Source organism: Egretta garzetta, unplaced genomic scaffold (assembly GCF_000687185.1).
Source record: "Egretta garzetta isolate BGI_Z169 unplaced genomic scaffold, ASM68718v1 scaffold215, whole genome shotgun sequence".
NCBI classification, from domain to species: Eukaryota; Metazoa; Chordata; class Aves; order Pelecaniformes; family Ardeidae; genus Egretta; species Egretta garzetta.
In genome coordinates, this window is record NW_009259719.1 from 5,117,527 (window position 1) to 5,128,521 (window position 10,995).

Here is a 10,995-nt window from a genome sequence, read left to right on the forward strand (position 1 = left end):
GGGAAAGACTGAATAGTTGCCTAATAGAATTTGCTGGGTTTTCCCCTAAAAAGATGAACTCACAGCAGAACCTGGCAGGCCTACAAAAAAATGGGTTAATCTTCTAGAACGCCTTTGTACAAATAGCTTGCTATCAGCCAGCCACTATGACAAGCTTGCAACAAAATGTCTGCATCATGCCCAGGTCCAACACCAGGCTAACTGGAAACCAATGGATTTGCAGCCAGGGGCTTATGTTTTAATATATTATATAAGCATATAAGTCAGAAAGAAGAAACTGCAACTACAGTCTGCCTTCCCACAGGATGAGGTTATCTGGGAATGCTTACCTGAATCCCTGTAGGGAACAACCTCTGCTGATATGCCTAAAATGTTACACAAAGATGATGTAGGTTAATATCCACAATGAGTACACATATCTTGCTGCCAATCCTAGCCCCTGCGACTCTATTGAAATGAGTGTGGTTGTGTAAAAGTGGCAAGGTTTTACACACTGGAGACGGCAGCTCTGTTGTGAGTTACGCAGTTTGAAAGCGGGAAACATGACTGGATTATTAACCCCCCCATTTTCCATCCCTCACAGTATCTGGAGTGAGGTAGAATCAGACTCCTGTGACACAAATTAGATTTCCTAATGTCAATTGAAATGTTCTACTCTTACATCTGGGCTTAGATCAATTTAAGACATTCATTAAGTGATTAAAGCCTTAACTTTTTTACATCCATGGTTCTATACCATAAGCTGATAGCGATTTCTGTGTGTTGATACAGCACGTTTTCTTCATCTGCATTGTACTTATTTTCCATTTTTCCTTTGGAAGGAAAGGAAGAGCCTCGGGAACAAGATCCAAGGTGTGGTCCTTGCTGATGATCTCCAGGCAGCGCTGAGGGCTGACTGTAGACCCTGTAAGTAGTGGCCGTGAGAGATATTTTCAAAACTCTCTTGCTGCATTTCAATGGCAACTGGCAGACCCAGGCAGCAGGACTTCTCCCACAGCAGTAGGTTTTGCTATTCTCCTGGTTCAACTCTAAGCACAGGGCACAGCTGAGTGTTAGTATTACTTCAGCTTCATCTTGTAGGAAGTGCCTTTCCTACAGTCAAATTCTGACTGGTCATTTTCCTACATCTATACATGTTAATATACCTTGTTCAAAAGTCAAACCAAAGAATGCCAGAAATCATCCTTTTTTGGGTTTATATTGGTTGTCTCTGGTAAAAACCAATACTGTTGTCACTTTGTCCTACCTCCAAGTAATTGGCCTTCAGTCTTCTCTCTTCCTAAATCTTCCCCGTCACTGTCTGGATGGAGAAAGTGTTTTTTCATCAAATTAAAGAAAAATGCACCAGCACTATTAGAAACAACAGCACTGTAGTTGTTTGCTTGTAGTGTACTAATGGCTGTGGGGATATGTAGGTAAAAATCAAGGCTTTGAAATGCAAAGGTTGTTATTAGCAGCTTTTGCCTCACAGGTCTCTTCAAAGATGTCTGAATAGGAGAAAAACAACAAAATCTAAAGTTGGAATAATTTGTATAAAGAGATGTAGTGAGGAAGTCCTTATTTTAAACACATACATCATCAGCACTGCTAATTAGTTTGAAAAATGTCTTTCTAAATGCAATTAATTTGATCTTAATTGGGTAGTGGCTTTCTGTAACAGAATAAGCCAGTATCAGCATTATCACTTCCACATCGCCTGTCACTTGCTAGTCTCATTTTCTACGAATGAAATGGTCTAGTGGCAGCCAAAGTGGTTTCGATACACTGTTGATGTTTGCCAATAAGAAAAGAAATGATAGAGAAGTGCTATAGCATTGCCAGCTGCTCCTGTACATTGTCTGTTCTTTGCCTCCTGCTATAGCGCAATATTCAGGGAGACCATAAACGCACTGTAGATCATAGAAGTATAATCTCTTATTTGGGAAGAAATCTTGCAGCAGTTTTTCACATTTCTGAAACATCCAACTTCCACAAGAACAGGAGGCAGCCACTATTTTGCTGATAATGAATCTAGAGGTACAGATTATTTTTTGTATTCTCTCTCATGCACTATTTATTACTTTTTCATAGAATCATAGAATGTTTTGGGTTGGAAGGGACCCCTAGAGGTCATCTAGTCCAACCCCCCCCTGCAGTGAGCAGGGACACCGCTAACTAGATCAGGTTGCTCAGAGCCCCATCCAACCTGGTCTTGAATGTTTCCAGGGATGGGGCCTCCACTACCTCTCTGGGCAACCTGTGCCAGTGTTTCACCACCCTCATTGTAAAGAATTTCTTCTTTATATCCAGTCTAAACCTACCCTGCTTCAGTTTAAAACCATTACCCCTTGTCCAGTCACAGCTAGCCCTACTAAAAAGATTTTCCCCATCTTTCCTATAGGCCCCCTTTAGGTACTGAAAGGCCGCAATCAGGTCTCCCCGCAGCCTTCTCTTCTCCAGGCTGAACAAGCCCAACTCCCTCAGCCTGTCCTCATAGGAGAGGTGCTCCAGCCCCCGGATCATTTTTGTGGCCCTCCTCTGGACCCACTCCAACAGTTCCATGTCCTTCTTGTGCTGAGGGCTCCAGAGCTGGACGCAGTACTCCAGGTGAGGTCTCAGCAGAGCAGAGTAGAGGGGCAGAATCACCTCCCTCGACCTGCTGGCCACACTTCTCTTGATGCAGCCCAGGGTACGGTTGGCCTTCTGGGCTGCCAGCGCACATTGCCGGCTCATGTCCAACTGCACCACTCAGCTTGGTGTCATCTGCAAACTTGCTTAGGGTGCACTCGATCTCGCTAAGTCACTGATGAATATATTAAACAGCACCGGTCCCAGTACAGAACCCTGAGGGATACCACTCGTCACCGGTCTCCATCTGGACATCGAGCCGTTGACCACTACCTTATGGATGTGACTAACCAACCAATTCCTTATCCACCTAACAGTCCACCCATCAGATCCATAGCTCTCCAATTTAGAGAGAAGGATGTTGTGGGGGACCGTGTCAAAGGCTTTGCAGAAGTCCAGATAGATGACGTCCATTGGTTTCCTCTTGTCCACTGTTGTTGTCACACCATCATAGAAAGCCACTAGGTTCATCAGGCAGGACTTGCCCTTGGTGAAGCCATGCTGGCTATCTCGAATTACCTCCCTGGCCTCCATGTGCCTTAGCATAGCTTCTAGGAGGATCTGTTCCATGATCTTCCCAGGCACACAGGTGAGGCTGACAGGTCGGTAGTTCCTGGGGTCTTCCTTTCTACTCTTTTTGAAAAAAGGCACAATGTTTCCCTTTTTCCAGTCACCGGGGACTTCACCTGACTGCCATGACTTTTCAAATATCATGGAGAGTGGCTTGGCAACTACATTGGCCAATTCCGTCAGGACTCTGGGATGCATCTCATCAGGTCCCATGGACTTATGTGCATTCAGGTTCCTCAGATGGTCATGAACTTGATCTTCTCTTACAGCGGGAGGGGTTTTACCCTGCTGGTCTCACTCATGCCATCCATCGACTCAGGAAGGGTGTTTCAGAGTTTTGCAGAATTGCTACTGAATTACTGTAAGTTTCCTGTGTAAATCTCTACAAACACACAATCAGACTAAATTATGTATCAGGGAAAAATAAAATAAGTCCTCTTTACCTTGTGTATCTTCATCCGTGGACTCCTGGGATGAGTTTTCAGCCTTTTTTTCCCCTTGTGAAAGCATGAGATTCCTTTCCAATCTCTTCAGGAGTTTCAATTTTTCATCTGTTTTATGTATAAAGAAAAAAATATTAGAAACAACTATTTACATTTTCTCTCTTTTACAGTGACAGATTTCACAATGCTTTATTAAAGGTTGTCTGACAGGAAATCAGACTCTTAGTCTTACTTCAGCTGTGGGTTTTGCACACAAGGGGTAGTACAAAGCATTACAAATGAAAGCATCGTATGCACTACTGTTTAGACTTTCTTAAATGGTTGTGGTAGATGCCTGAAGTTTCATATTCTGGCCCTTAATTCACCCATAACGCTACCCCTGTGAAAACACCCACTCCCTGAAGCAACAGCAGCTGCAGCTGAAAGATGCTTTAGCTAGAGAATAGTTGCTCACCCTTCCCTGGGCTATGTCTCCCTTCACCCCTGGGATGTCTGCTGCGTTCCCTGTGTTTATGCCGCGGTGCCAGCACCCTCTTGTGGCATAAAAGCAAAGCCTTCAAAGCCGGCTCGGCCAAATCACTGGGGAGGAGAAACCCGTGGGATGCTGACTCCTGGGACAGGCAATGAAGTGGTCCTGGCTTGTGTGGCTGGAGTTGCAGGTGATTCTCAACAGCTTCGAATTCAGCTCTGTGCTGAGAGCTGGCAGGTCTGTGTTTCTGTTCATTATCAGTTGTAATATTTGGACACAGGCAGCTAGACATGATTCCCCCCGTCTGCTCAATGCTGCTCACTGTACAAGAGCAGGAAGGGGGTCCCTGCTGTGACAGACTTTCCTACTCTGACAGATGACCAAAGCTGTGCTGCTCTCCAGGCTGGGAGGTCTCTCCCCTTCATGAACATATTTGATCAAGGCAGAAAAAGGACCAGAATCTCCTTGAGGATCTCCAGTTAAATTCAGGGTCATCTTAAGGGAGTGTGGCTCTGTGGTCTGTTAAAGACAATTAAGGACCCTGTGGACGCGGTGGAACTGCATTTAGTTTCTTATTGCACAACTGGGCAAATGAGAAGTGCAGTGGAGCCTATTTGTACCTTGTTGCCAGGGTCAGCACCCTGAGTGACATCCTCTATCCACTCCTTGTAGTTACTACTACATGTGCTCCTAGGGTCATTTGGAAAAAAAATTTTTTTCAGTGCTCAGCTTGGATTTCTTGCCACTATGAGAGCTCAGAGAGGTCCAGGCTGGCTGGATAACAGTCCATGCAAAAAAGTGTCCTGGGTGTCATGAATCCAGCTAGACAGGAAAAAATGGGGGCACCACTTTAAGTCAGAGAAATTTCTTTGGCATCAAACTAAAGTAAAACACTATCTTTGGTTTACATTATCACTATACCTAGCTGACTTTTCTAAGCAGTATTTCTAGACATTTTAGTTGTTCACTAACAATCACTTCCAACCATATATCAGAGTTTTCAAACTGGTGTCAAGTCCCACTGGCACTGCAGTAACTAACAAAACAGCTGATGAGCAGCCAGGTCGGACTCACCCTTTCCCTTGGAGCTGGGCAGCTGCCTATAGCCAGATGGGTTGGTTGTCTTCAGCAAGAGGTAAAGAACAGCCATTGCCTTGACTCCTTTCTTCTCTATAGCTTTCAGGCAGGCTGCACAGCCTCCAGGCAGGACATTGCAGCTGTTGAGGAGCTGAAAGAAAGGCAAGTAAATAGCAAATAGTCTTTCCAATAAAATGTTACCTGTAAAAACACCCTGCTATACAAACAAATCTCATCCCAGCTGCACGAAATGTAATGCCCTGCCCCTGCTATACAAGGGGGAAATCGGGGACAAAGAGTAATGCCAAAGATGGGAAGAGAATGTAATCTCCATTCAGCAACTCAGAGCAGAGCCATCAACTGGGAAAGAAACAGTGTGTTAACTATTTAAAGAGCTGGAGAAATGTAGCTGCAGGGCCTGAAAATGGATGTGCAATCTCTGTGGTATCTTACAGAAAAGTGTCATGAACAATGGTCCTGCCTAGAAAGTAGCGAGCTGAACTCATCCTGAGGAACTTATACAAAGCTGGTTATTTTTCCATGTGGAGAACAACCAAGTAAAAAGCAGTGGCCTGAGTCTCATTCACGTAAGTGCCCTTTTACAGCATTTAACAGGTTTTAGATATGTTTTAGCATATCAGATAATTGGACTGTATGTTTTCTCTCCCCAAAGTATATACAGAAGTATATAAGTATCTGTATAACGATGTCTTACAAAGTATATATGTTGCTTTAGTAACTTACATTGTTCTTTTCTTCAGTATTCAGGATAGGTGGGTCAGTGGTAGCTAAACATTTTACAAGTGATTCCCAGAAGGACTGGTTCATTTTCTCATGATGCTCCAAGTAACTGGCATCAGCAGTAAAAACCCTCTGGAAAATGTCTGGGAAAAAAAATGAGCAAATTGCTGTGCAAGCAGTAGAGGTGGGTTGCCTGACAGTGTTGCTGTGGTACTTGGCGAAGGCATGGTGGCAGACATCAAACTCTATTATATATGTGTTAGCATATAGGAAAGAGCGTAGTGCTGTATCGTATAAAGCAACCCAGTCTGTCAGAAATCAGTAGCAAAATGTCAGTAGTCCATACAAATTACTGGCGTCTCCATGATGCTACTGACTCATTTGAAGAAGTAGGGGAAGTATTCCTAGCTATTTAAGGGGTGCTTATTCTGACCATGCTATTTTACAGGCAGGCACAAAGACACAAAGGTCTGGATACCAAGGTACTGAGATAGCTCTTTAGGCATTTAATGCACAGCAAAATCTCCTTCAAGCACGTGCCCAAGGCCTGTGGAAGAGCTGGGAACTGACTACTGGTCTCTTTTACAAGCAAAGAGATGGACAGAGTGTGTTTTCAGAGGAAACAGGTTTCATTGACTCATTGCCACCCTAGCAAACACTGTTGTGTAGTGCGAATGAGCCAAAGCTTTGATCTTTGTGTGCTACCCTTACCTTGCTGTTCTTCAGTAAGATCTGGGAATGGGACATTCAGGTTCTCCATTGCTGTGCCTGTTTGAAAGGGGAGAAAAAGCATATTTAGAAACAGAGCAGTCTGACCTTCACTATTTTTCTGTCTTTTGCTTGATTTTCTGCAAACACAGCTCTATGTCTAGGCACTTTAGTTTTGAAATCACTTCTCTGGTGCAATGGCAGTTTCACATCATGATTCATTTACCCTCTTGGGACCCGTTCTCAACTCCTCTGAGTGAGTCTTGCTGAGCTGGCCTTTGGTTATTAAGAAAGAACGGAAGTTTGATCGTCATGAGTAGAACAAAAAGAAGTCCAACTTGATCATTCACATTGTTGGTTTTTTACAGCTACCAAGGTGTCTAATTAACTATTTACCACAGATGTGAGTAACTTAATAGGCCCCATTCCATTCACAAAATAGAATGATTATTTCCATACCTCTCACATCCTTATGCTTAAAATGTACCGATTGTGGAGAATGGTAGGAATAGTTCATAGGAGACCCCTGCGAGATTTGGAATCCTTGTCTCACAGAAAACTTTGACACTTCAACATCTGTTTTTCCCAAGTTGTCATGAAAAGGAAATATCCACTCACTTTAGGTTTATGAATTAAAGATTTTTAGGTGTTGATCCCAGATGTCTTTCTGGTAATTGCCACAGAAACAAAACGTTCTGAAATCCCCAGAATCCAATGTTTCCTTTCATTTTGCTAAATGTGCCCCAGGAAATTTGTTTTGAGGCTATTTTATTCTCGTGATACATTTCTTGTGGTGGTTGTGGTGGTTCTCTGCCTACTGTGGTCCAGGCATCCTGCATTGACTGCATCTCCCTGCGTGCAGCGTTTCAAATAAAACACTCTTGTATGGAGAGATGCAAAAGAAGATTTTTGGGGAGCCTGAAGTACAGTTTCTGCTACGCAGGGCACAAAAGGAAAATATTTTATACACCCATAGGTTTTCTTACAATATGACTTTTGGGTCCATTCAACAAAACACTTTCAATCAAGCAGTTTGAAAACAAAGGATTTCCTATAAATTTCCCAGGTGGAAAACTGTTTCTTTTTCTACAGTTTCAGTTTCCTAGAGACCATCATATCAGTCAGAAAAATACTCTAATACAAAATCCAAAACAGGTCCAGTTTATATCTTCAGAAGGATAGCATAACATACAACCCAAAACATCTTCATTCTGGAATCAGAATAACTTTTCGCTGTGCCAGTTCTCAGATAGAAGAAGTTAGACACAGACTCCAAAGTAGCTGCAAAACCCATCCCTCCTTTGGAGCTAGGGCTGAGGGCCCACATTTTTGGTATGTTGGTTAATCTGGGTTTTTTTTCCTTTCCTAGGCTGCAAATGTTGTTCAAGTGACGAGGTCCTTAGTTTGAAACTCTTTTTAGCCACTGGTTTGCTGTTTGGCTCTGGGAAAATTACATAACCTCTTTAATCACGTTTAAAGGCTAAGCCCAGAAGACTGCCTAATTACCTCCTAGGTATATTGTGAGAAAAAAATAATATTTTAAGAACACTTTGAAGTTATTCCTGATGATGAGTCTATGCAAGACATCTACGATGTCAGATAACACCTTTTATTTAATCACCTGATACGCCTGGAAACTGGCAAGCTTTTGGACAAACAAGCTTTGAACTCTATTGCTTAATCTAACAAAAGCTTTCACCTTTCCCACAGACCTTGCCTGACTTACAGCCTTTGCTGCTATAGCTGTGGCAGCTGCGCTGTGTGACAGTCGTGGGCAGTGTCAGACTGCGAGCACCCAGTAGGGAATGCGGGAAACTCATCTGTCCTCTCTGCCTGGGTGAGCAACAGCTGGTGTTGAAATACAGGAACCCAGTATGCCACACCCCAGACAAACTCGTTCTTGGCTACACAATAAAGAACATAATTTCTGTGCAGTTATGTATCTCCAGCTATGGTTTTCAGCCTTTTCCGGTATCTTTCTTGCCTTCCTCTTTACTCAGCTTAAACCTTGTCTTTGCTTTTGTAAGTTAAATTCTTTAGAGGACTGCTCAGTTAAAATACCAGGCCTAAAGGAACAAAATTACTTTAAATATAAACATATATTAATTCCATTTAATAAAATTTTTATAAATATCCACGGATTTTACCATTGAGTGAAATTCAGGAGGTTTGTCTTTGGGGCTCCTAATACCTAGTGAAGGCCACTTTCATTGGCATGCTCGAGGCACGTTGCTCTTCCCATTTCCCGTAACACAAACCTGTCACAGCAGCTGCCTTATGCCAGCTTTGCATCACCCCAAAGACAAAGTGAGCAGGTAGGCACTAGCAGATCTGTCCCATCACGTACAAAGGAAGAGCAGACACAGCACTGAAGGCAGAGGAGATGCTGTCAACCTCGTTTGCAATCAGACTGATTGACCTTAAAACTGTTCATTTACTGGCCCAAATGACCAGACTGCTCAGCTGTAACAGCAACCAAAACACATTTGCCTAATGCACTTACACACCCCACTCTGGTGAGACCTGGATGCCACAAGAGGATCCAGGAGTAGCCAGCGTCTGCTCCCATCTCCCTTTCTGTGCCTCCAGCACAGCCAAACCCAGTCAGTCACCAAGCTTTACGTAACTGAGGAAGCTGGGTACTTAATTTCTACTAGACTGTGGGCAATTAATTCACCTGTGGCTCTTCTTGAAAGAAAATCAGATCTAAACGAAGGATAAGTATATGCATTTAATTATTGTATGTTTTAAAAGTGATTTAGTTGATTATACCTCATAATGAGAGAAGGATGATGATATACTGGCCTTTCAGTCTGGCCATAAGCTCACTGGGGAATGACATGAACAACAGACCTCATCTTGCTTTCCCCACAGCAAATCAGAACTTAATTGCAGTGAGGTCTTTTTAACACGTTAGAATAAAGTTTGTGTGCAGAGTCAGACTTCCACTTGTTTAGAAAGTGAGGCTAATAACTGCCATAGACTACAACTTTTTGCTTAGCTGCTGAAATATATCTGTCTGAAATTGTTCAATGGGATAGCAAAAAATGTAAATAAAGTAAAATAAGGTTATTTTGACTTCAAGACAAAAAAACAGGCAATCCTAAACCTTTTCCCTTTGAAACTACTTTTACCTTTCATTTTAAGTTACATGCTGACATGAAATCTTGCTAAGTTTTATTTTAAACATAAGCATTATGTCCCTCCCTGCCCTCCTCTCAAACCAAACCAAACAAACTTCATAAATCACACCTGTAAGTCTTGGGTTGGTCCTAGTGGCCAGTTCCACAGGAAGATGTCCTGGAGGGCTGTGACCACGGTGAAGGCTAGCAGTTTCTTCCAGCAAGACAACAAAAACTGATGCACGCCAGCTCAGTTTGAAACAGTTCCTACTCTAGTCTCCGTGGGCAACACCACCAGTGAGACAATTCTGTTATTTGTCTGCTTGCCTTCCTGTTGTCAAATAGAGTTGAAATGCAACAGAGAAGTAGCAAAACTCAAAGACTTTTCACTCTTTACGGCATCCTTGCACACAGGCAGGTGGGGGCACCCCAGCGAGTGCATGTCACTATGGGGAGGGCAAGCTCCCCAGGCTTGGTGTGACTGTCCCCATGAGGGTGAGCAGGGAGCAGGAACAGCCTGTCCACCCCTTGCTGCAGTATCGGCAACCGACGCTTCCTTCCTCTCCTGGCTCTCGCATCAAGCCCAGACACGGTGTCTATGCTGCTGCCAGCCCTACACCCACAAACCTGGGGGGGTTTGCTGCCTGTTTTCCAGCCGCGCTGGTAAAATAATGGCAGCGCTCCCGTATGCATTTACGTTCACCTTCTGAAATTACCTGGTTTGTATTTCTTACGTGCTGTGTGCTCCTTTCTGCGGTCGTTGGAAAGCTCTGAAGGGAAGAAAATGAGCTCATCAGAAGCCAGAAGAGCTCATGCTTCTAGTCTGAGTAAAGTTAAGGCACACAAATCTTCCTCTGCACATAAAATGGGGAACCACCACAAGGATGTTACAGAAAAAAAAAAAAAAAATTGAAAATATGTGGAAGTCCAGTCAGGAGGATGTAGAGGTTACAGGGAAGTCCTGTACCTTGCCCCCACAGCACCACAGCCCCTCGTACAGCGTCGTGATGCCTCAGGGAGTATTCAACAGCCCAGCCGTGTACCAAGAGCTGGGTCACAACCTCAAATCACCCTCGGTCTCAGTCACAAGCAGCTCCCGAACCCCTCCCCGGCACTTACCTGCAGGGCTGTGCGGTGGGTTGGGATCCCGGGGCAGGGCGTGCGGGCAGGCGTCAGGGCCGACGCTGGGGCCTCACGTGGCCTGCCCTGACTCACAGCGAGCACAGCAGCGGCTCCGTGGGCTCCCCCCGGCCCCTGC

At 44.0% G+C, this 10,995-nt stretch overlaps 1 protein-coding gene across 11 annotated transcripts in view; it reads right to left on the minus strand.

Moving 5' to 3' along the window:
* Nucleotides 1-10,995, minus strand: part of TMEM40 (transmembrane protein 40) — a 20,381-nt gene that overhangs the window by 5,595 nt on the left and 3,791 nt on the right. For 4 of the 11 annotated variants that reach the window (XM_035894641.1, XM_035894639.1, XM_035894634.1 and 1 more), the window contains 6 exons: nt 6,619-6,675; nt 5,911-6,050; nt 5,164-5,317; nt 3,621-3,728; nt 1,247-1,300; nt 330-365 (listed from right to left, as the gene is read on the minus strand). In XM_035894641.1, coding sequence (XP_035750534.1) covers nt 330-365; nt 1,247-1,300; nt 3,621-3,728; nt 5,164-5,317; nt 5,911-6,050; nt 6,619-6,667 — 541 coding nt within the window. In that variant the 5' untranslated portion in view covers nt 6,668-6,675. Of the gene's footprint in view, nt 1-329; nt 366-1,246; nt 1,301-3,620; nt 3,729-5,163; nt 5,318-5,910; nt 6,051-6,618; nt 6,676-9,867; nt 10,226-10,453; nt 10,508-10,856; nt 10,959-10,995 lie in introns of those variants that run through there. The other 7 variants (XM_035894636.1, XM_035894638.1, XM_035894642.1 and 4 more) reach the window with 7 other exon arrangements.